Source organism: Pseudopodoces humilis, chromosome 10 (assembly GCF_049639895.1).
Source record: "Pseudopodoces humilis isolate 2021_Gansu_Grassland_sample_001 chromosome 10, ASM4963989v1, whole genome shotgun sequence".
Lineage (NCBI taxonomy): Eukaryota > Metazoa > Chordata > Aves > Passeriformes > Paridae > Pseudopodoces > Pseudopodoces humilis.
The window spans coordinates 3,196,856-3,220,537 of NC_142209.1; the positions used below are offsets into that span (position 1 = coordinate 3,196,856).

Here is a 23,682-nt window from a genome sequence, read left to right on the forward strand (position 1 = left end):
ATGCCCAGGCAGCCTGGGGGCCTGCTGCACCGCAGGCAGGGAGCAGGGCAGAGGCAGCTCCTGCTGGGCTCGGGGACTGCCCACTGAGCAGGATGTTCTTCAGCTCCTCACCTCCCTCGCCCTCCCAGGCCCCCAAAGAAGAGCAGTTTGAGGCTGCAGGGAGCTGAGCTGCTGAGCACTGGCCTCGGCTGCCACCTAGCAGTGACCCAGCAGCAGCAGGGACACGCTGACAGCTCCTCCACGTTCAGGCCCCTGCTGCAGCCCAGGGAGAGGTAAAAGAGGATCTGGGGGTCTTCTCAGGACACCCCACCCTGGCCCCAGCTGTCACCTCCCTGAAACCAAAAGGGGGTTCTGCAGCAGAGGGTGAGCTCTGAGCAAGCTCAGCTCCTTAACAGCGATGGATGGACAAAAACGTGCAGTGAGTGCCCCAACCCAAGCACCAGAGAAGTCAGGAACCCTCTGAACCTCCCCACAGGGTTGGAAAGCCCCCACTCCTCAGCATCCTCCTTCCATCTCCTTCATTAGCTTCTCCAGCAGCTGCTTTCTTAACCAGCCACAGATTTTTAGTTTTTAGCTGTTTCACATCCCAAACCATCCTTAAATACTGAAATAATAATAATAAAAAAAAAAAAGTAAAAGAATAATACAATGGTTTGGGTTAGAAGAGAGCTTTAAAGATCAACTAGTCAAATCCACAAATGTCTTATGCTGGGCTTTTACCCATCCCAGTATTACTGCTAGTATAATTCAGCTTTTCTTGGTGTTTTGCAGAGGAAGAGATCTCTGGCATGGTTGCATGTGGGCACAGAATGTCCCTTGAAGCCCCTGAAGATGTGAGGAACACTCCAGGTACCAGAAAAGCAGCTGGGTGCCAGCATTCCTAACCAGGGCACTTCTGTTTTCACAGCTTTTCTCTGCAGTAACACCCATCAGGATCACCTGCCACAGGCAAGGAGCGACACAAACACGGTCAAGCTTCAGGCTCTCTCTCACCAAATTCCTTACAAATTTTATTCCATATCTTTAAGATGAGATTCCTGACACTTTGTACACACGACGCTGAACAAATCACAGCATCTTCTTCTTGAGGAAGGAGGTTTCTTCGTCTCTCCTCAGAGCAAGGAATGTGAAGAGCAGCCACTGTGTTGAAAACCAAAACCACATCCCCACAAAATGTCAAAACAGCTCATGCACTGAAGCAGGGAGAGATGGGCAGCCAGTTTCCCTCTCCTAAACTTAAAGGATACGTAACACAATATGACACTTGGATGTTCTCCTGAACCATTATATTAAAGAGCAGTAACTCAGTACACCACCGGTACAACAAAACCAAACTACTTTCCTGAAAGTAAAACTAACATTTGTCACACATGCTGGGCACACCTGAGACATCACACTCCAGGTTTTCCCAAGGGATGAAATGTTTCTGAACAAAAAAAAAACCAAAACAAAACATACAGAGAGATCATAAAATAAGTCAGACAAAGAGCCTGTGCTGCTCCAGACAGCCTTCCCTGGCAGCAGCTCCAGCTTCTCCCCTCTTACCACACCTTCCTTCTCAGGCTGGGCTGCCACTGGAAATAGGCATGAGAAGTGGCCAATCATGCAGCTGCCAACACTGCAGAGGGCAGGGCAGGAGGGACACACAGTTCCTGAGGTGGCCCTTGGTCACAGAGCCCAGAGCACCGCAGAGGCCAACCATGAGACTCCTGGGAAGGTCTTGGTCTTCATGTTTTCTTCATCTGCATAAAGAGGAGCACAGAAAAGAAAGATCAAATCTAAACAGGCAAATCCAAGAGCTTCAGTTTAGACCGAAATCCCTTTTGCCTGGACCTCACCAGGTCATGGAAAGAAAACTGGCTAGTGCACACCTATTTGATGAGTCTGACATGATATAATGCAAGGACCCCTCTCCTCCTGCTGCTGCATCTCCACTTCCCCAGAGCTGGGAAATCAGATGTGAATTCAGTAGTTTTTGTCTAGGGAACTCTAGAGAGAAAGTTCCAAGGCATAAACAGCCATTGCCTTTGGCAAGTCACTTCATCCACCTTGTAAATCAAGCAGCTCTTGTATGGGTGTTGTAAATTCTTCCATCATTTGGAAGATGGAAGGCAAACACCCACACAGGGAACTCATAGGGTTTACAAAATACTTTAGTTCCTTATAGTTGAGAGACTGGGAAACGCAGTATGAAATGAACACTGGAGTGGAGAAACAAATACTCCTGCAGTCTAGAAAAGAGAACAAAACCCAACAATGAGAGAACTAACCCTCAATTAATTTGTTCCCATTAAACAATTATAAATCCATTTTGCTAGACAAAGGTCACCATGATACATTGCATCCAGCTCTTTATTACTGTGTCATCTCCAGCCCACAGAAACACCAACACTTCCGTCTGTTCCAGCAGCACCAGCCTTAGGATACCCAAGAGGAGCTGCAAAACTCACAGCACAGTGCTTAACTTTCTGTCAGTCAATTTTAACTGATGAATCTGTTCATACTGTCAAGGGGACCCAGCATGAATGGTGCTGCCCTGAGTCCAACAGTGGGATGTACAGCTTCATAAAGTTGGGCCCTGCTGGAATAACTTTCTATCTGATCTGGGTCATCTTGCCTCATTTCTGCTGGTTGCCTGGAGTAAATAAAGGAGGAATCAAGTCAGTGGAAGACCTTTACAAAGAGAGCAGGCATTGAGGACTCTCCAAGAGAATGAGGTGCCTACAAATGTATGTAAAAAAATCGAGAGGGTGCAATTAGTGCACACTCAGCTCATTAGCTGCTTAATTATCTCAAAATTTACAAAGAAGCGGAAGGTCAGCAAATGGATAATTAAAAACCAGAACAAGACTACACAACAATAATACCCCAGTCCCCTTGTCCAAAGGGCAGCTTTTCATCCACAGCAAGCTGGAAAGAGCCATAGATTATTACAAGACTCAAGGCATCCTCTTCTCATCAGAGAATTAACAGCTGTCTCATCTCTCAGCAGCCCCACGCAGAGCCAGTGATGGCAATGACAGAGGGAGTTTCTGCAAGGAGGCAGGAGCTGAGTCAGAGGAAGCCCCTCTGCATTTTTGCTTAAGAATTCAAATTAAATTTACATTTCAGGGATGTTCGCTCACGTCTCAGCCACAGACAAGAGCTGATGTTTGTATTTTTTAACTCAGTATGGAGAAGAAAACTAGTGAAATGACAGACAAGCAGCAATTCAACCACAGCTGTTCAAAAACTGGGTACTTGCTCTCTAGGCTGCTTCTGTTGTCAGGGCACGAGGGGACTGTGAGGCACTCCTGCAGTAGCAAGGATGGCTGGGCAGCAGGAATTCAGAGCTGACAGGATGCCAAGACAGGCATCACTAGAGCCCAATTAGCCAACTACTCAGCTGGATACCAGCAGCCGACTGAAAACTTTTGCTTAACATGCAGGAAAAAATATGAGTGCTAGGACAAGGTTACAAGATGATTTTTGTCTCTTCTTGCCACCCACGCCATTCTTACTGAGGGACAGGATGCATTTACATTCCTCTAGTCTTCACATCACCACCTATGTCTGACATTTATGAATCTTGCTTTAGTCAGCTAGGTAAGGAACTCTCCAGATTCCTGCATTTGAAACACAAACTCAGATTTGCAGTCCTCCCCATATTACCTTCTTCCAAATACAATAAGATGATGGTTTGTGTCTTTCAGGTTATTTGATAAATTGACAGAGCAAGGACATTAATTTCCAAGACACAGCTTACACAGTTTCTCTAGCACAGAAACCTAGGCTGGTTAGAGAAAATGACTGCTTTACAAGTTACTAGCATTTAAACTTGCTTTTGCTCTTCTTTCAGAGCAGTGTCAAGAGCAGCCCCAGAGCAGGGCCACTGCTGAACACTTCAACAGCTGACACTGGCTTGAAAGGTGTTTTGGTCCCTGTAGTAAAAAAATGTCTCATGAAAATACTACAATTTAAATAACACAGAAAAGGGGAAAGAATCACCTGCAGACAGGTGCTCCTGGTGTTTCTAGTGGTACTGCCCTAGACTGCACTCAGCTCCTGGGGTTTACTTTACCTCTCTCTTCAGCAGTTAATCCAACTGCTCAATAGCCAAGGGCTTCTCTTTGAACATGCTCTGAAACCCAAGGTGTACAGCACACATGTATGCCTTACATTTACCCTTTCTTTTCACACACCTGTAGTTGTACAGAACCTCATCCCCAGCAACAACCAGCACTGCAAATCACTTCCTTTCAGGTCGGTTTAGGATGAGAAAGACCCTTTGTGGCAAATATTCTCCACTAGTACTTGTGGTCTCTTCCTGCATTTACAGACTACCACCCTGAATTATTACACATCCTTTGCCAAACCTCAGAGATCTAAGAGGAAAACACACACTTCCTGGCTCCCGGGGTGCAAAGCCATGGAAGTGCTAAGTCAAACTGATCACAAGAACCTGGCACTGCTCTGAGTTCTCAGAGTCCACTCTCAAACTGAAAAAATTATGGTGCACATATGGGAGGTTAGAGAGAGCACACAGACTCCCTCAAGTCTGCAAAGGGATCAGAGGACAGGCAGCTAGAAAGGTATTTATGGTCCACAGAAATAATAGTTTTCATATTTCTGCTTGCTTTTTATGAAAGCAGAAAACCAACTCCACGGGACTAAAACAGGACACATCTGCTGAGCCCTGGAGCTGACTTCATGGAATGGCAGCTGTGCCAAACTCTCACCTGGTCACAGCTCAGCCCCATCCAGCTTCGAGGTTGCTGTTTCACTGTCTGCATCTTGAGATTCCTGCTGCAAGTGAAGGTCTGGCTCCACCATTCCAGCATTCTCCTGCTTTCCACTGGGCTGAACATACAAGGCTGAAGGATTCAGTTCCTCAAATTCCTAGAGCAAATAAAAACCATGCCAGAACAGGAAAAAACCTCTATGTTATAATTACCACAAAGAATAAAAAGGATTCATCAAATCTCTAACAGGTCAGCAAATGGATGAAGGTGCACAACACCCAAGAGTTAGCTCCAAATTCTTGCAAAAATGGCCTTATTAAGAAAACCAACTCCTCTTTTGCCAGCAGCAAAATTTCTCAGTAATGCCTCTCTCCCCAAAAATTTGGCCTACACATGCAAAAATACCATCACTAATCCAGCCAGAACATGCATGCTGCATCTGCTGAATAAAACAACAGATAGGAGCACTCCAGGCTGTAAAACTCAGCTTTCTGCTGGAATATAAAATCGTAGCAGTACCTTTCCAAGGGTTTTCATATCCCACACAGCTCTTACTGGAACTGAGCTGAGACATGCAAACAATGCCACAGGTAAGCCTAAAACACAAATGGCGTGGCTTGCAACTGGTGTGAAAATAGGCAATTACCATGGTTATGCCTTCCAGCACTGTACATTTCACTGGTGAGGTGTGAGAGTTTGTAAACCAAAACCATTTATATATCAACTTTTAATCCACTGCTAGAAGACAGGCTGAAAACAGTTTGTTCTACTAAACAGAACATCTCTGCTGAACCATCAGATTCCACCTTAACCAAAAAGCAAGCTCTCCCCACAGAGTTAGACACTCTGGGATGCAGTCACAAAATTAAAAGCTACAGGAAAACAGGGAATACCAGTTTTGCTCTTCACAAAACCATTCCAAAGTAAGAATCTTCCCATTACAGACACACAAACAGGGATCCTTCCCTTCCCCTTCCTTTCAGAAGCACAAGCTTCTCTCCTGACCTGGGAAGGGATGTTCTCTCCACAGACATCAGCATATCCCATATCCCTCAAGACAGAGTGGAAGTAGACATCCTCCTTGGTGGATGTGTCACACAGGAAGAGGTACAGAACACCATCCACGTATTCATCCACGATGCCCACAAGTTCCTTGAAGCGACAGAGATGCTTAAACAGGAGAATTGCTGCACTGGACCACGTGCCCTGAAGAGGAAACAATGTGAAGTTACCATAAACAGACCAATATCCACCATCTGAGATTTTTCCTTGTGGTGGGCACTTGTCAAAAGCCAACTGAGCTAGGCCGGCCTAGTGACAAATACAGGAAAGTCAGGTAGACAAGCTTCCCAGCATGAAGCTAAACCAAACAACCCCAAAGCCTGCAATTCTCACTACACTGGCAATGCCTTTTCACCCTAAATACCTATTTCCAAACATAGTTCCATGGCATTCACAAGTAATTTTATCCCAATTGCCTAAAATACAGTTGTTTGTTGGTTTTGTTTGTTGGGTTTTCTTTTTTAATGCCTGAAATCACAAGACTTTACAAACATGAAAAGTATCAAAAGTTATTAAGATGCTGCTAAGCCTCACCACTCTGATCAACCCTCAAAGCCCAGGGGAAATAACTTTTTAAAAGCAACATCTTTAAAAACACACAGGCAGCAACTCTGCTCACATGCTTTCCTTCAGAGACTGTACTTCTCAGGCTTCTTGACCAAGAGGTTTCCTATCACAGAGAAACTTTCTTATGGCCTCTATAACTCTGGCTGTGCTAACTGCACCAAACCACCTCACTTAAAGCTCTGTTACAGAATACATTTTGAAACAGAGGGTTGGAGCTACCAAGGCTTCAGAAGGACATTGGGGAACTACTGGCAGAGAGCAGAGAGCAACAACTGCTGTGTTGCTTAACAGTAGCCATCTGTTTCTGAAAGAATGTAAGCAAGAATGCTCTGATGGCAAGGAAAGCAGTGAAAGGGTGATTGATTGTAGAGCAGATACTCACCCAGCACACTGCTGAACAGTAATTATGCTGTAAATATCAACAGGGCCTGACTTCATCCAAATGTCTGCTCTTGGCAGGAGAAAAACACAACCTCTACTTGATAACTCCTCCACATATGTCAATAAACAAAACTGCACATGGACACGTACCTCCACAGGTTTTACCCATGCCAAGGAACATGGGATGGCCTGAGCAGGGAGCTTCAAGTAGTGCCACCTAAAATACAAAGCAAAACCATTACAGCAAAAACAGGGATAAATCAGCAGAAGAACAGAACTTCTTCCTCTTCTGGGTTTTACTACCTGTTTAGAAATGCAGAAGCATACAACAGCAGCTTCAGAAAACACTCCATAACCACAGAATGGGCACAGCAAAACAGCAATAACAAGTGGTCCCTTATGTAGTCCAAGCACTTTCCCATCAAAACCCCTTGTGGAGACAAAGTTACAGACAAAGAACCATGACTTTTGAACCAAAGAATGCCGACAGACAGGCACAAGGAGAGGCAAACAAGGGGGAAGACATCAATACGGAAAATGTGTTGAACTGCAGAGAAAAAGTACCTCTGACATTGCAAACAAGTCCCACTTGGGGAATGTGCCTTCAGGAGAATGTGTATATCCATTCATGCAATCCAGGAAGGAGCATTAGGGATCTTGCCCCGAGGTGACAGCAGCAAGAGGACAGACTGAAGAGTGAAGGCAGACACAGGAAAGGATTTAGCAGTGTACCCCAGGGGCCAGTGCTGGGTCCAGTATTGCTCAATGTCTTCATTCTCGACCTGGGTGATGGGGGAGAGTCTACCCTCAGTCTGCTGATGGCACAAAACTGGCAGGAATGGCTGATGCCCTAGAGGGTCAGGTTACCATCCAGACAGATCTTGACAGGATAGAGAAATGGGCAGACAGGAACCTCACAAAGTTCAGCGAAGTCCCACACTTGGGGAAGAATAACACTATGCATCAGCACAGTGTGGGCCAGCTGGAAAGTGTAATTTTCACCAGGAGAGTGACCAAGCACTGGAATGGGTTGCCCAAAGAGGTAATGGAATCTTCATCCTTGGAAACATTCAAAAACCATCTCAGCATGGTCCTAGGCAGCCTGTTCTGGACAGCCCTGCTTCAGTAGGGAGCTTGGACAGGATGACCTCCAGAAGCCTAATCCAACCTCAGCTGTTCTGCAATTCTGCCACCCCATGTGTAATTCACTTACTTGAGGAATCTCAGCCAGGACTTCTGGACAATTTGGAGGTGTCCATAGTCTGCATAGAACACCTCTACCTCCTGGTCATTGATCACACGGTGGATGATCACACGGTACCACCACTTAGAGACCATGACACAGCAGAGCTGCCCAGGCCGCACTGCAGACTCAGGCATGATGTATTTATCAGAAGCAACTTTATGTGAGTAAACGTGTCTGTAAAAGATTAAAGTGAGAAACCAGGCTTAAAAGGATTCAGGAGATGAACAAGAAGAAATATATGGGGCATCAAAAGACTTTGCAAAGTCCCCCATGACATGAATTTTCAAGAGCTGTTTTAATAGACCCTATATATCTCTTTCCTGCCACACTTGGGAATCAAATTGCAACCCCAAACTTTTAACATCTGAATGATACTCTTGGGTTCTGACAAAAAGATAATTAATGGGGATTAATCTGAGGCTAAACAGAGTCATCCTAATAATTACTTTTTTACCATTACCTTGACCCATCAGCATTTCTCATGAACCAGGTTCTGGAGTACTGGCCCAGGTGCAGTGTTGGAGGTGGAAGTAAAAGTTTTAACTGAGCACATTAGCAACAGCTGCACAGTCAAGACAAAGGAACCCTTCAAGCTCCTTTCCATAACCCTTCCAAGGCCTACAAAGTTCAGAACTGCTAGGACACAGACAAACCACAGGAACTGCTGGTGACCACACTTAATGCTTGTTAGTTAAAAGGAATGGATAAACATTTTAAGTAGTGTTTCAGGACAGCACCAGCATCTCTGGTGCTGAAGCCAGCAGTGACTATCACCAAAAGCTGGGTGCCCGGTTCCCTCAGCACAAACACCCACTGTGCTGCCATATCATGCTCCCACCTCATCTCAAACATCAGATCTTGCAGTTTATAGGATGCTTCCCTGCTGCAGACGTGGATGTAGAACTGGCTAGGAGAGACGATGAATTCCACAATGACTCCCACCAAGCACTTTCTCTTCAGAGGTGGCAAACTGCAAAGGCTTCTGTCCTGAACAGCATCTGGAGGGATCTTTGGACTCGGTGGAGACTGCTCAAAACCTTGATGCTACAAGGGGATAAGCAGGAGGTGGCACTCAGATATCTCATCATGCACTGAACACACACAATTGGCCTTTCCATTAATTTAAGAAATAGTTCTGCTTTCCTGGGGACTTGTGAATGATTGAATATCAGAGGATCCCAACAAGTTGGACAAACTCAGATGAAAACCTTCCCTGTGATAGAAACAATCATTTTCACACTCTCTTTCTTCCCTCCAGTGTTAAGGGGGGTGCAACAAAAATACCTTGCTCATATTCCTGCAAGGAATAAAGGAGAGGAATTGAAGTCAGGTGATATATTTAGACAAAAGTAGTGAAGGACTATTGCCAAAAAAGCAAAACAAAATCAAACCCCAAACCCAACCCACCTCTTTGCTGGATTTTACTGAAAATATATTATTTCTAATGACTCATGACCATGAAAAAGTACATGATTGAACTAGCAAAACTATCTGAAAATGATTCCAAAGTGACAGAAGACATGAATGCATCCCACTTTCACACTAGAGCTACTTCCCACAGACAAAACCAGTCAAGATCTACAAATTCAGTTCTTTTCTCACTTTAGACAAATTTGTACAAGTGAGCTGTTCACACAGCTTTCAATTTTTCATTATTCTAACTGCTGAAAACATTCTTTCACTTGAAGTAGTATGGATGGGAGCCTTAATCAAACGTCAGCTACTTTCACTGCCTCAAGAGCTTTCTTTTGTGCCAGCAGACAGCACTTCTCCAATGATTAGAAGTCAAAAATACTTCAATTTTACTCATTGTGAACACAGTACAAGTTATCACTGCATCATACATCAGGCAAGGCGTGGGCAATTCACATTCCAGCACAATCCCTGTTGCTTCTATGGCTAAATTCAACTGCAAAACAATGGGTTTTGCAATAGTGGCTCTCTTAAGCACTTTGTAAAGGTGCAGATCACAGAATCATAGAATATTCTGAGTCAGAAGGCACCCACAAGGATCATCAAAGTCCAGCTCCTAGACCCTGCAAATGACCACCCCAGGAATCCCACCACATGCCTGAGAGTAAATGTTTCTTGAATTCTGGCAGGCTTGGTGCTGTGACCACTTCCCTGGTCTCTCCTTCTGAAGACTGAGTAAAGCCTAATGCCCTTCCATTTTTTGGAGCTAGAAATTTTGACTAAAAAATTTGAGTTAAACAGCAAGTTAACGTTTTTGAGTCTAAGAGCAACTGAGGGAATTCTGGCCTGAGCAGCAGCTCTAAAAACGCCTTCACAAATTTCCTCTGTGTAATCCTGGTGAATGGTGGCATTTCTAAGGGATAATTTTGCTCTGAGAAAGCTCTTCAGATCAGACTCTTAAGGGCACACATGGGCTTTATATGCTAGCTCACATATTGTTAGTGACAGCAGACATTTCTTTGAAAGACTTATGTGCATTTGAAAAGAAGCTCACAAAATGCAATGAAGTCATAAAAAGACAAAGCAAGAGAAGAGAGTGTAAAACCAGGCTTTATAAGAGGTGTGGCTTGCAAGAGTGGCTGACTCCTTGTCCCAAGCTGGACTGGCAGCTGCCAAGAGTGCTGTGGGTGACACTTTTCCTGCTGTCTCAGCAGCAAGAAAAAGCTCTTGAGAGCAGCAGCTCTGTCTTCTTTATCCTTCTTGGAACTGAGCAGATGGACTCAGCCCTTGTGCCCCATCTGACCCTGGAAACACTTCAGGATACCTGGCAGCAGGGCAGGGATCAGGTTGCATCTTTCCCCTCTACCTTGCAGCATTCTGATGAACAAATGTCCACTGCACACCCAAACAAACACATTCTAAACTCCTTTCATCCTCTTCAGAGCTTTTTAAAAACAAAACAGCAAACTTAGTGTTTCATGACAAACAGGAGTTGTAACAACATCTTCCAAATCTCGTCTTGCCAGGATCTTTAAATGGGTCCCCTCAGCAATGTCTAGGAACAAAAATCTGGGGCTACCTCGACCATATCCCCCCATTTCATAGCCTTCACACAATCAGACTTGTGGTTTGATCTAGGGAAATTCCCTGTGGATCTCATCACACCAAATTAAATTTCTTCAAAAGGATTAGAACAGGCTGCCAAAAATCTCTCGAGGGTATGTTTTATCAAGTGCTTCACAAAGTCCAACTCATAGTTCCGTGCTTCCAAGCTCATTAGTACACAAAACACCAAAGTCAGGAAGAACACTTGGGATTCTTTCCCTGCCTCTAAGCTCCAATTGTACAGCTGGGTATAGCCACAAGACAAGCTTGGCAGAGGAAAAAACCATAAGTAAGAGGATTTTCCTGAGAAAAAGAAGGCCTAAAGATACTCAAAAAAATAAAAGAGGGACAAACAAATTCTGCCAAAAAGATTTGGCAGCTCAGAGTCTCCGCACCGCTATTCTCCATCCCTTTCTAAAAAACACACTGTGAAACAAAACAAAATAATGATAATTTCCTACAAAATAGCAGACTTGAGACTGCAGGAATCAAGGCCACTGAGGAACATTCCCCAGCTCTGTGACACTGATGCCCTGTCAACAGCAGCAGGGGAAATTTCACACAACTTGCCTCACAACAAAGTTATTAAAGTCCAGTTACAAGTAACTATAGCAAAAGGTATCACCACTCTTTTAAGCAAGATAACACTACACTGGCCTTGAATGATCTGATAGACCTCGAGACCAGAAAAAGATTGACTTTGGATGCCACATAAAGCTATCCACCAGGAGACCATGAATCTGTTTGCCTCCGGAGACATCTAAAACAGGCACAAAAATGTTTGGAAGCAGTGGTGCCTCAACAATGCAAACTCAACAGACACAAAGATAGTAAAAAGAGTATCACCCCTTAAAATCAACATGAAAAATGGACAGATCATTTGTCCAGCCACTTACTCGTTTGAAGTGATCATCCAAATCTTGTGTTTTCACTGGCTCCGAATCCATTGGAAGTGCTGCCTGGCAGAAACTCTCTGTCTCATGGATGGGTTCTAAAGGAGGCATCTTAGCTGCAGATGCTGCTGCAAAGACAATAATTTGGCTGTTATTATCGGACTGATACAGTGCTGCATATTAAGCAGAAAGGGAAGGCATAAACAAATGGAAGTCTGAAAGTACTGGTGTTGTTTTCCTCAAAACTTGCAGCATTCACCACAATCATGAGGATTCACTGTGTCAGTAAGTTAAAACAAGAATCACTTGCTCTTGTAGCAAGCTAAGGGTTAAATTCCATTGCTAGAATAATGTTAAAATTAATTTTCCTTGGAAAAGCTGTGAATTTGGCAGGAACTCTATGTGATTATCCATCCTCTCCCATAGGTTTTATGGGAATGATGAGAGCATCTACATCCTGTCTCTCTTGTGGAACACTGTAGCCATGCCTGTCAGGCCAGTGTTAAATCTTCAGTCTCAAAAAGTGTATGGCAAAAGCTTTACCAGCCTGCAGAGCAGACATTGAGAAGATCCTTCTAGTTCTTTCACCTATTACCTGGAGTGACTAGAAATTCCAGTCCTACATCCACATTCAGCAAATCCATACTCTGAATGGACTAATCAGCCCTTCTTTCACCTCACACCACAAAACAGTGGCAGTGTGTTGAAACCTTCCCGTTAAATTCTCTGCTACCAAGGCAACTGCCTTGTGACAGCTGCTTCTGCAGCACTCAACAGTTCTTCTGTGCTAAACCTCAGCGGAATCAGGACTTCTACAGCAACTGGAAATGCAGCAACAGACACTTGAAAGGCAGTTGCTTGGCCACAGAGCTTCTAAGAACTACATGCTTTCTGTTAAACACATCACCTCACCTTGCAGCATCTCTTCCTCCTGAGCTTCACCTTGAGGCATCTCTTCCTCCTGAGCTTCACCTTGAGGCACCTCTTCCTCCTCAGCCTCACCTTGAGGCACTTCTTCTTCCTCAGCCTCACTTTGAGGCACCTCTTCCTCCTCAGCCTCACTTTGAGGCACCTCTTCCTCCTCAGCCTCACCCTGAGGTACCTCCTCCTGTTCTATCCTGCTTGCCAAGTACTTCCTCAGGACGAGCAAGGAACCTGCTTTTGTCTGCTCAATGACAATGGAATCAGACATACTCCTGAGGACTTCAAACATGGACAAAAATCCGTACTGACTGTACTGGAACGCCCGGCCAAAGCGTCTGAGGAAGGCCTTGTCCAAGTCCGCGAGCAGAAGCGGTGAGGAGCTCAGCAGGTCCTGCAGCTCAGCCTTCACTGCTGCTGGCAGGACAGGAGTCCCAGCACTCAGAGTTTGGAAACTCTGTGGATTCTTAGAGTTCTTGGTGGGAAAAGTAGCATTTGCCTTTGTAGCAGTTTTCTTTGATGCCTTCCGTGTCTTTACTTTCTGGTTGGCTACCAGCTTGGCAATCCCTTTGGTGGAGTCATCAGCAATGGCTGCAACAGAAAGAAATAAACAGACAACCAGAACAATGAACCATTAAAAACTCTACACTGGAAAAGCTCCTCTTCATTCCTTTCTTTCCTCTTCTCCACACCCTTTCCAGAAGCAGCTGTCTCCTTCAAAAGCAATCACACCAAACCATGGCTGATTTCCAACAACCTCATCCTTTACAAACTGGACTGAACTATTTTTAAAAGTCAGCAACCAGTTTGCACCCTCATCCCTAGAAATTCAGACCAGGCAGGAAGGCAGGTCAAATTCTTGGATGCAGGATCACAAATAAAAACCAAGCTGCTGAGAGTTTTGCTGGGAAAGCAGAATCACAGTAAACTCTCACTACAGAGCACATCCTGCCCAAGAAAGGTCTCCATGGAGAACCACCCAGGTCTCTTCAAAGCTTCTAAACAACTTTTTCTTGTGTTACTTGTAGCATTCAAAAAGCCCCCAACCATTTCACCCTTCTCAGTCAACTCTTTGCAACTGCCATTTGCTGTCACAACTCTTCCCCAAAGAAAAAGAAAATTAAAAAGGTTCTTTGATATAGGCTAAGCTTCCAATGGGGTCAGGTACAAAAACCTTCACAGCTTCTCTCGAGGCTCCACCCTGGTTTTGGCTCCTGTTGTAGTCTGCATTTATAGACCAGTTCTAGTGTACCCATTAGGAAAAGTGTACCATTAGTGTACCCAAGGAAAAGTTACATCAGTTTCTAAACCAAGTGCAGAGTGAAAAAGTGTACAAAAATAGCTAGAAGCATGGGTGACTTTTGCAGGAGGGAAGAACACAAAAGTGTTAAAAAGCAGATCAAAATACAAGAAGAAATATCAAAGACAAAAAATTAACCAGAGCCATATGAAAGACAGATTAACAGATACGTGACATACAGTTCTGCACATCTGAAAATCCCTTCACTCCAGTATGAGGTTGCAAACAATGCCTCCACCCATCTGGAAACAAAACCTCACCTTTGAGGATTAAACTGCCATTCTTAGAAGAACAGATTCGGACAACTTCAGGCATTTGTGTCACCAGCTCCAAGGTGGACTGGAAGCCCAGGTCACGCAGAGGGAGAGGTTTGCAGACCATGGCCATGTACTGCTCCTCCAGCTGTTCTGGTGTCAGGCCTGCTTTGGCAGCTATCAGCATCGCCCTCACCTCCTTCTTCAGCACCTCCATCAGCTGTGCCTGCTTCGACGCCTCTGTGCTAAAGGGAAACACAAGCAAGCAGATGACAACTTGTACCACAACTGCTCATCATCACCCAGAATGTTAACTTTTTCCCACTTAGCAGCTGAAAGCTGGCGGGGGCAGTAGGTTCACCAACAACCCCTGTATTCACTTGCCAGCAGCCCTGGAGTTTAGTGCACCCCATAACCTCAGCCAGTCCAGACACCCTGCGCATCCATACTGCTGCCCGAGGACACCCCACCCACCGCCGGGAGGTGAGTGCTCCTCGCAGAAACCCCTGCGACCCCCTCCAACGCGAGGGCTCGCCCCTCAGCCTGGCAGGTTCCCTGTTCCCCACAGACATCCTTGTTCCCCTCAGCGCCATGCCGGGACACCCCCCGTGCTCCCTCCCACACGCACAGCGCCATAGCTCCGACCTCCCCGCGCGCCTGCGCGGCGCCTTTCCCGCCTTTTCGGGCGTGGAGGCGGGGCCGCCCCCCCCCCCCCCCCCCCCGCCATTGCTGCACCGCTGAGGGGGAGCGCCCGCCGCCGCCCTCAGCGCTGAGGCGGGATAGACCTTCCGCTGCCTCAGGGCTGGGGAGGACCGGCAGGGAGATGCTTTCCCCGCTTTCTTAAGAAAAAACACAAAAAAAACCGAAACAAAAACGATTGGAGAAGATCTCTGAGATGATAGAGTGCAACCCATGACCCAACACCACGGTGTCAGCCGGACCAGCGCACCAAGTGCCATGTCCAGTCTTAAACACCTTCAGGGATGGTGATGTCCCCACCTCCCTGGGCAGCCTGTTCCAATGTCTAACCACTCCTTACCATGAAGAAGTTTGTCCCTAGTCCAACCCCAACCTCTCCTGGTACTGGTGGACACTATATCCCCTTGTCCTATCTCTGCTTGCTTGGGTGAAAAGCCCGACCCCACCTGGCTACACCCTCCCGTGGCTGTGCTTGTACAGTGATAATGTCTCTGCTGAGCTTCCTCAGCTATTTCTCATCAGACTTGTGTTCCAGAACCTCCATGTCATGGAGTCTTGCATTTTGTAAGAGGAGTCTTGTATTGTAAGGAGCCTTATATTTTTTTTTGACCCATCTAAGAGGAAAATCCAAAGTGGAGCAAAGCACAAAAAGCACATTAGGAAAGAGCCACACACAGAGAACAGGACCAGTTCCTTCAACATAACAATATTTATGTTACGATGTGGTTATTAAGAGGAGTCTTGTATTTCTTTCAGTCCCATCTGAGAGGAAAAATCCACAGAAGATTTTGACTTTCCAGAGGTCACAGAGTGTAGTTAAAGAGGGGTACAGTGGCTGTTTCCTAAGGGCTCACAGATACCTGAGGAACTGCCCCAACTGCACAGCTGATTTCCACACAGCAAATTTCAAACTAAAACAGGAGCTGAACCTGTGAATTTTGGGACACCCATCAGCATGTGCTCTCAAAAAATCTCCTTGTTTCAAAAGTTAGCAACCAAACACATCTCCAGGCCATGGTGGAGTCAGGACCCACTGGTTGAATAAAACATCAGACAAAGCCAGCATGTTGCAGCTTTGGAGGTGTTAAACATGCTGGGATGCTTTTGACAAGACACCGACTAGAATCCAAAACCAGACCTGAGCTGCCTTTTGCTGTTGCTGCTTAAAACACCACCTGCCTTTTCAGCAGCTGGAGACCATCTTTGCCAGTCCTACGTCGGCCAAGCGATAAACACAAAGTGGGAAAGGTTTCTGGAGCACTTCCAAATAATATACACTGAACAAATGTATTAATTACACCCCATTTTCACCCAACTTTTCTCTGCCTTTAGCACTTTCCATCCATCACTTCCCTGGTGACCTGCTGACACGGCACCCAGCACAGCACAGAAAGCAGGCAGCTGGTGCTCCTGCCCTCCCTGCCTGCAATATCCTGACTCTGGGTGGACCACAAGTCTCCAATAAAATAGGAATCTGTGAAAAAACAAGATCAGCACCTCCCCAGATGTCTTCCCAGCTCTGTCCAGCCACTCCTCCACACCCAGGACTGGAATCCCTGAGCTCAGCCTGTCCTGCTTTCTGTCCTGTCACACCTGCTAGCTGTGTCTTTCTGTAGTGTAATTTCTAGCCAGGTACTGACTGCTTTAACACAGTTGGTGATTTTAAAAGTGTTTCTTCCACGGGTTTCTGCGGATGTCAACACAGGCTGAGCAGCATGAAAAGAGAAAGCTCCTATGTTTGCTCTGCCATGCTCCTGCTGTGGAAAACTAGGGAGGCATTTAGGCACAAACTCTTTTGGCAATTTAGATTCAACAGCTCTAACTCTGTGATAGCTCTCATATTATTCTCTTATTATTCCGTTCAGGAAAGCTGGGACCGGTTACTTTCCCTCCTTGCTAAAATGTGACCCTAGAGAGAGGGGGACTGCTGCCAATGTCCTTTCACAGTGCCAGCCAAAGGGCTTCTGGAGAGCAGAGCAGTGTGAGATGGTACTCACCCAGATGTTCACCACAACACCCCCTCCAACCACCTCCAAGTAAGCCACTGGTTTCACCATCAAAGGTTTTTCACCCCGGTGTCTATTTGGGCCACTCTCACCTTTTGGTATCTTTAGGGCCACATACCTGACTTTTAGTTACTTTTAGGTTGCTTTTCAACAGCTTTGCAGAAACTTATATACTAAAAATCACCAGGGTGCTTCTGATTGTGTTTCTTTTCCAAAAGCAGGAAGATGCAAATGGAATGTTCTCCTGGGGTCCAGGTCTAACTTTCCTTCCCATCTCCACAGCTGTGCATGATGAGAGCAGAGCAGCTGGAAACAGCTTGCTCACTTCACTGTCCATTATGCCTGACAAGCCTGTGATGAACTTGAAATGAGCCTCCTTGATGTGACACCTCCCCTTCTCCCCTCCCTGCTTTTCCTGCCTGCAGCAATAAATTTGAGCACGCACTCGTTCTACTCCCCAGGCAGCTGTGTGCTCCTCGGCACAGATGAGGATGGAGAAGAGGTCTCGGAGCTCTTCCAGGGAGTCTCATAGAAGACGCAGAGAGTCCCCGGCTGTGCAGAGCAAACGAGAGAAGAGAGAGAGCAGCAGAGAAGCTGGCAAAGGAAAGGGAGATGTAAAGCAGGAGAAAGCCAAGGAGACCAAGAGCACCGCAGGGAGTGATGGAAGGGTGCACACCTCCACAGTGGTGGACGTGGATGATGTGGTGTCTGATGAAGAAATGGAGGCAATGGCATTGCTGGATAGTGAGCAGCAAGAGGAAGGTACGGCTTAAAGAAGGGAAGGGGTTGGAAAACTGTGGGCTCTTTGATGCTGCATGGGTCACAATGTGACTCTTGCTCTCTGCATGGTGTCATCACACCCACCTTGCACAGGTGTGGTTATCCTCAGGATAGGATATGGGAGACTCCAGCCAGCCTCCTTCTTCTTTAAGCCTTCTTCTTCTTTCTTCTTCTAAGCCAGCTTCTACAGGCTTATTAGCACCATCCAGCAAAGCAGTGAACCTGGATACAAGCCGTTACATTCCCAGCATCCTTCATGCTCTGCTTGCTACTCCCCAGTTCTGTTCATGCTCTGCTCTTCCTTTTCTTGCTTGGCCTCCTTTAGGTGGCCTTTAGGCATTGGCCTTACTGCCAGTTCATAGCCCACAGGACTTCGCTGCAGGGAAGAACTGCCCTAGAGGTGCACATTTGCTGTTCACCTGCTGGACAACCTTTAAGAGCAGCTCCTCTTCACATGTTTGTCAGGCACATTCCCAGCCTGCTACAGCATCAGGATCATTTTGGTAATACAACTGGGCCTGTTTGGACCCAGCATCACCACAGGCGTGGCAGATGTGTATTACAAGAGCCAGAACTACTTGTGCCCTTCCCAGAGTGACAGAAAGGTTCAGACTTGCTCCTGACTCCCTGGGAACTAGCTCTTCACAGCCTCATCTTTCTGCCTCCATTATAGGAATTACAGCTATAAGGCAGTGCTTAGGCACTCTAGTGACTACACAAATTCTTGGGATCTGAAGCTCCCTCAAGACTTGATGGTTCTGCAAAGTATTTAAAAGGCAGAGGGGCAGGGATGGAAGGGTTGGAAGGGATTAAAAATGGGAGGGATGCTAATTTCACAGCTGGAAATCCTGATCCACTCTCTGGCTCCATCTGTTTTCATGCCAGATCTGCCAATTTTTCCCTCAGACAGGAGCACAACAAAGGGCAGCCAGAGCAAGATGACCCACACTCACTCTGGGGAGATGTAGAAAGCAATAATATCTGGGCTGACCACCCCAGTCAGCCTCTAACAGCTTGGGGTGACTTCTTAGAACACAGGTAGATTTTACTGGCAGCAGAGGCTCCATCCCACTGCATTATGGAGCTGGGATGCAACTAAAATCCTATTCCAAAACAACCTGAAATACTCTGATATAAAAGGGCACTTCAGGCTGTGCATGTTTCAAGTTCTCTCTTATTTACAATCTTTATCTTTAGCTTAACTTTCCAGATAAACTTCAGGGACCCCTGCTCAGCAAAGTTGCCCATTCCAAGCCTTTCAACCCTGCTTGGTAGCCCCAATTCTTCAAGATAAAGTCTGCTCTCCAGTCAAGCAGCCGTGGAGAAGCATGGCTCAATTTTTGTCAGTGAAGCAGAGACAAAATCTATGCATCCATCCTTGCAGCTCCCAGCAATCTGGAGCAGGGAGTGTTCCTTAATTCACCTCCAGAGAGAGCCAAGTGGTTCATTTACAATGAGTCCAGGCGAAGGACTACAGTGAAGCTGATGTCTACAGGCACTTGTCAGGCTATCAGTATTCTGGGAGCAGTTCTCTTCTAACACAGTCCTGTTGGGTTTCTCCCTAGGTGTAAAGTCTCCTGGTCTGGGTGTCTGTGAGTGGCTTTTGACCATCTTGTCTTTCCTGTTCATCATAATGACCTTCCCCGTTTCTGTCTGGTTCTGCATGAAGGTGAGAATAGCCATGGGATCTCTCAGGATTTGGTGTCTGATCTGGATGTCATATACTGATTCAGCATGTGTTGGAGATGAGCATAAAGGTTTTTTTGCTATAAGGCCCCTATTTATACATCTTCAACTTGTCATTAATTTTGATTCATCCTTTATTGCATGCTGCTACAGCACAGGGGTCCAACCATTGCCTGCCAAATATTCCTGCTGAAATACCAGCAGGAAGGAACTAAGGTTTCTCCTTTTTAAAACAGATTGCAAGTCTGTTCACTTTCAGACACGTCCCTCAGCCTACATAGCCCAGACATGGCTGCATTACAGCAGAAGGTTAAATAGGCTTAAATTCAAAATTTTAAGAGAGATTGATCTCTCTGTTAATAGCAGGTTTCCCCTCTTCCTCTCATTTTTATTCAGATTTATAGTATAGCTATAAGTAGGCACTTGTAGGCATTTTGATTCCCAATTCTCAGGAAATTTCACATTTGTCTTGTTATCAACAAGAATGTCAGTATTACAGCTCAGCTCTTAGGATGAGCACACGTTTGCATTGGAGGGAAACAAACAACATGGAACATTTTAACTTGGGTTATTTAAGTTTGGTCAGGCTCTAAGGAAGCAAAATGCTGGATCACCTTGGGAAACCCTGGATGGGTCTAACATGAGCTGCTCTCACCAAACCTGTCTGTCACAGGGCTCCCCATATACAAGGCTGGCCAGCATTTCTGGGCAAAGGGTAAAGTGACTCAGTGACAGGTGATGCCACAACCTGCTGAAATCCTCCCTTTGCAGGGCTTTTCCAGAATAAATTTCTTCCCATGCTGGTGAGGCTGTTTTTCCCAGTCCTACTTCTTCCTCTCCAGCCTAGCTTTTGTTTCCCTCTGCAGGTAGTGCGGGAGTACGAGAGAGCCATTGTTTTCCGACTTGGGCATCTCCTTCCTGGCAGAGCCAAAGGACCCGGTAAGGTGCTTACTGAGCTCCCCCCAGCCACGCTGCTCCTCTTCTGCATGCCTTACCGAAGCTCACATGCTGGTGCTCTCCAAGCAGACATAGCCAGACAGGAGATGGGATGGTTTTTGTTCCCTTCCTTTTAAGGGCCAATAGTTTTTAATGGCTTTTCCATCACAGAAGCAGCCTGAGAGTTTGAGCCTGAGTATTGCTGTCCTTTCGCAGTTCTGCATGCTAAACCCTCCCCTGTTCTCCAGAACAGAAGAGGTAATTTCTGTAGTCCTGATGATTACCTGTTGTCTTTCTCTCCCTCCCACAGGCCTTTTCTTTTTCCTTCCCTGTTTGGACACCTATCACAAGATAGACCTCCGCCTCAAAACCCTAGAGATCCCCTTCCATCAGGTATGGCTGACACACCCTCTCTATATTAATTTTGGGACATCTTTTTAATGTTAAATCTTAATTTTCCAACCTTCATCCTTGCAAAGAAAAGTTTGAAAAAACATCTCAAAGCCACCTCTAGTTTGCCCAAGATCAGTCAGTAGCAGCAGTGGAAGCTACAAAGACTTAACCATTCAGCCAGTCTTCATTATTCTCTCCATTGTGTGCTTTTCTGTGCTTCCTTAGAACTGCCAGAACCAGCTCCGTCTCCCCTAATGTCTTCTTACTTAGGTGGTGACCAAAGACATGGTTACTTTGGAGATAGATGCTGTCTGCTACTACCGGTTGGAAAATGCCTCTCTTCTCCTCACCACCCTGACCAGCATCTCCAGTGCCATCCAGCTGCTGGTGCAGACCACCACGAAGCGCCTCCTGGCACATCAAGCCTTCTCTGAGCTTCTGCTGGAGAGGAAGAACATCAGCCAGGAGATAAAGGTGCTTCCGTGGGGAGGGAGACAGCAAAGGGTGAATTGAGGCTCTGCAAAGAAGCTCAGGTGGCCAGTCCCTTGGAGTCACAGACACTGGTTTGAAGAAGGATTCCACACTTGGAATCAGTGTGGACTCTAGTTAAACCACCCTAAACCCTTGGGGTAAACACAAGTGGGAAGTGAGGGCAGTCATTTTATTTCTGAGGGGCCTTGCCCAGTAGCACACTGAACCTGATAAATCTGCTTTACAGTCCTGCAATCATAGTACCTGTCCTGTGTTGCTCCCTGTAGGGGGCCCAGGCCAGGGCTGCTGTTCTCCCATGCTCTAAAAATATTTGTCTTCATAGGTGGCTTTGGATGCAGTTACAGGCTGCTGGGGAATCAAAGTGGAGAGAATAGAAATGTAGGTAGGAAATGCCAGTAGAAGGGAATTCTCTCTCTGCAATTACCTGTCCCATGCTGCTCGCTGTTGCCTGCTTCTCTTCCTGCTTTGCCTCTGGCTCTCTCCCTGCAGGTGTTCTGCACAAGGCAGAGCCTCACCTCTCACCTTCCTATTTCCCCTGCCCTTTTCAGCCTCCACATCATGTAAAATTTCCACGTGTAAGACCGTTCTTTCTCCTGCCTTGACAGCCAGAACAAGATCCTTAGCTGGGATCTCATCACCATTTTGCTATTGCTGCAGACAGAGTTTGCACCCAATTCTGGTAGCCCAAAAGGCACAGCAAGGCACTGAACTCTGCATGTCACACTCTAGGTCAAAGTCCCTGGGGTCTCAGCACTGGCAGGGATGGGCTCAGGACTCAAGTCTGTGCAGAAGGGTGGGACTCACTGATCACACAGAGGGACATGGAAGAGACAGCCAACCAGTGAATGAATAAATCTGTGAACAGAACATTCCCGTGCCTGTCTTGAGAGCTGTCTCCCAGTGGAGTCTCTGCTGCCTCACAAAGAGTGAGCTTAAACTATAAGCCTCAGAGACACAAAGAGATCTCCCTGCTACCTGGTGATCATGCAAGCCTGGTCACTAGAAAACCAGGCTGAAAGAGAAAGTAGGGAATGGAGGTAGAATGCTAAAGTGAGACACCAAAAGAGGGACACCCAGGGGGCAAAGAATGAGCTGCTCTGCAGAGACCAGCTGAGCCCATCCCAAGCCTCAGACTGACCATCCAGTGCTGGCAGAACAGCCAAGAGCCCGGCTAATGCCTGTCTTTACTACCACAGCAACAATGTGCAGCTGCCTGCTGAACTCCGGCAGTCCCTGGCTGTGGAAGCGGAGGCCCAGAGACAGGCCAAAGTGCGGGTATGCCAACATCTGAACACTTTCCATCTCCTTCCAAAGCATTCCTCCTCCCTTTCTCACCTCTGGTTTGGGGTCCCTGGGACATGCCATACAGGCACACAGCTCTGGGTTCGTATGTTTCCTTTAATTCCTGAATAAGAACTGAGTCTAACAAGGGGAGCTCAGCTGTGAGCTCTGATTGGCCTGGTAAAAACATGCCAGACACGAGCTTCCAGACTTCTGGCAGTGCCAAGAGGTTAGTACATGCTGTGATCTTCAAGGAGCAGGAATGTTATTATCACACTGACCCTGAAAATTTCACCATGGCAACCTCCCTCTGTAACAAACAGTCTGTGCCCCTTTACTCCCATCCTCACAGAACCTTCCTTCTTCCCCTGCTTGGTAGGTGATTGCTGCAGAGGGAGAAAAGGCTGCTTCCGAGTCCCTGCGGATGGCAGCTGAGATCCTGTCCAGTGCTCCAGCTGCTGCTCAGCTCCGTTATCTCCATGCACTGCACTCCCTTACCACAGAGAAACCTGCTGCTTTCATCTTGCCCTTGCCTCTGGATGCCATGAACCTGGCCTCTCCAGCTACCCACAGCCCTCCAGCTGTGAGCAGCCTCCTCACAGGCACCACAAAGCTCCCAGAAAACCCAAAAGACAAGAAGGACTCACCCATGCTCTGAGGGAAACGGTTCCCACATTGCTCCTGCTCAGAAAGGAGCAAGAAGGCTGGCCCACCATCAGGCTGACCTGGAGGCAGGAGGGAAAGCAGCCCAGGCCTGCAATATAAAGTGGATTGTACATGGAAATGCCTCTACTTGTTTTGGAAAGGGTAAAATGTGAGTGCAAGGAGCAGGCCTGGCAAGCGTGTGAGCAGGGGGTTGAGGGAAGTCCCCTCCACAGAGCTAGATGCACCTTGACACGTTACAGCCCGGCTCCCAGGGTCTGATCCATCTTGCTCCACCACATTGGAAGGAAGGACAGACCATCCCCTATGTCCTTACATGTCCCCATCTGCAAACCAAACAGCTGGGCAGGTGGGAGTGGGAGCACGACAGTCAGTGGGGGAGC

General features: G+C 46.6%; 2 protein-coding genes across 3 annotated transcripts; one reads left to right on the forward strand and one right to left on the reverse strand.

The window, feature by feature from the left end:
- Window positions 1-987: 987 nt before the first annotated feature.
- Window positions 988-15,038, reverse strand: TDRD5 (tudor domain containing 5). 2 transcript variants are annotated; one of them, XM_088060471.1, is made up of 10 exons: window positions 14,992-15,038; window positions 14,370-14,608; window positions 12,801-13,400; window positions 11,892-12,016; window positions 8,816-9,021; window positions 7,945-8,151; window positions 6,882-6,948; window positions 5,727-5,927; window positions 4,719-4,878; window positions 988-1,742 (listed from the first exon to the last, which is right to left on the reverse strand). In XM_088060471.1, the coding sequence occupies exons 1-9, from the start codon at window positions 14,997-14,999 to the stop codon at window positions 4,723-4,725; spliced, it is 1,809 nt and encodes a 602-aa protein (XP_087916597.1). In that variant the 5' UTR covers window positions 15,000-15,038; the 3' UTR covers window positions 988-1,742; window positions 4,719-4,722. The 2 variants fall into 2 exon arrangements, with proteins under 2 accessions (XP_087916597.1, XP_087916596.1); XM_088060470.1 differs by having other exon boundaries at window positions 11,892-12,013; window positions 14,992-15,019.
- Window positions 15,039-17,548: 2,510 nt separating this feature from the next.
- On the forward strand, window positions 17,549-23,388 carry NPHS2 (NPHS2 stomatin family member, podocin). The gene is made up of 8 exons (XM_005528700.2): window positions 17,549-17,830; window positions 19,414-19,517; window positions 20,401-20,473; window positions 20,781-20,863; window positions 21,134-21,337; window positions 21,678-21,733; window positions 22,552-22,630; window positions 23,016-23,388. Exons 1-8 carry the CDS (start codon window positions 17,554-17,556, stop codon window positions 23,292-23,294), a joined length of 1,155 nt encoding a protein of 384 aa, XP_005528757.1. The 5' UTR covers window positions 17,549-17,553; the 3' UTR covers window positions 23,295-23,388.
- Window positions 23,389-23,682: the final 294 nt, after the last annotated feature.

Bases quoted from the DNA above. Each gene is read 5' to 3' on its own strand.
- TDRD5 (XM_088060471.1), bottom strand. The intron at 13,401-14,369 runs GTGAGGTTTTGT...TTTCTGTTGCAG, and splicing joins TGGCAGTTTAATCCTCAAAG to CCATTGCTGATGACTCCACC. The intron at 6,949-7,944 runs GTAAGTGAATTA...TTTGTATTTTAG, and splicing joins TCCTGGCTGAGATTCCTCAA to GTGGCACTACTTGAAGCTCC.
- NPHS2 (XM_005528700.2), top strand. From the start codon at position 17,554: ATGAGGATGGAGAAGAGGTCTCGGAGCTCTTCCAGGGAGTCTCATAGA. The intron at 20,474-20,780 runs GTAAGGTGCTTA...TCCCTCCCACAG, and splicing joins TGGCAGAGCCAAAGGACCCG to GCCTTTTCTTTTTCCTTCCC. The intron at 21,338-21,677 runs GTGCTTCCGTGG...TTGTCTTCATAG, and splicing joins ACATCAGCCAGGAGATAAAG to GTGGCTTTGGATGCAGTTAC.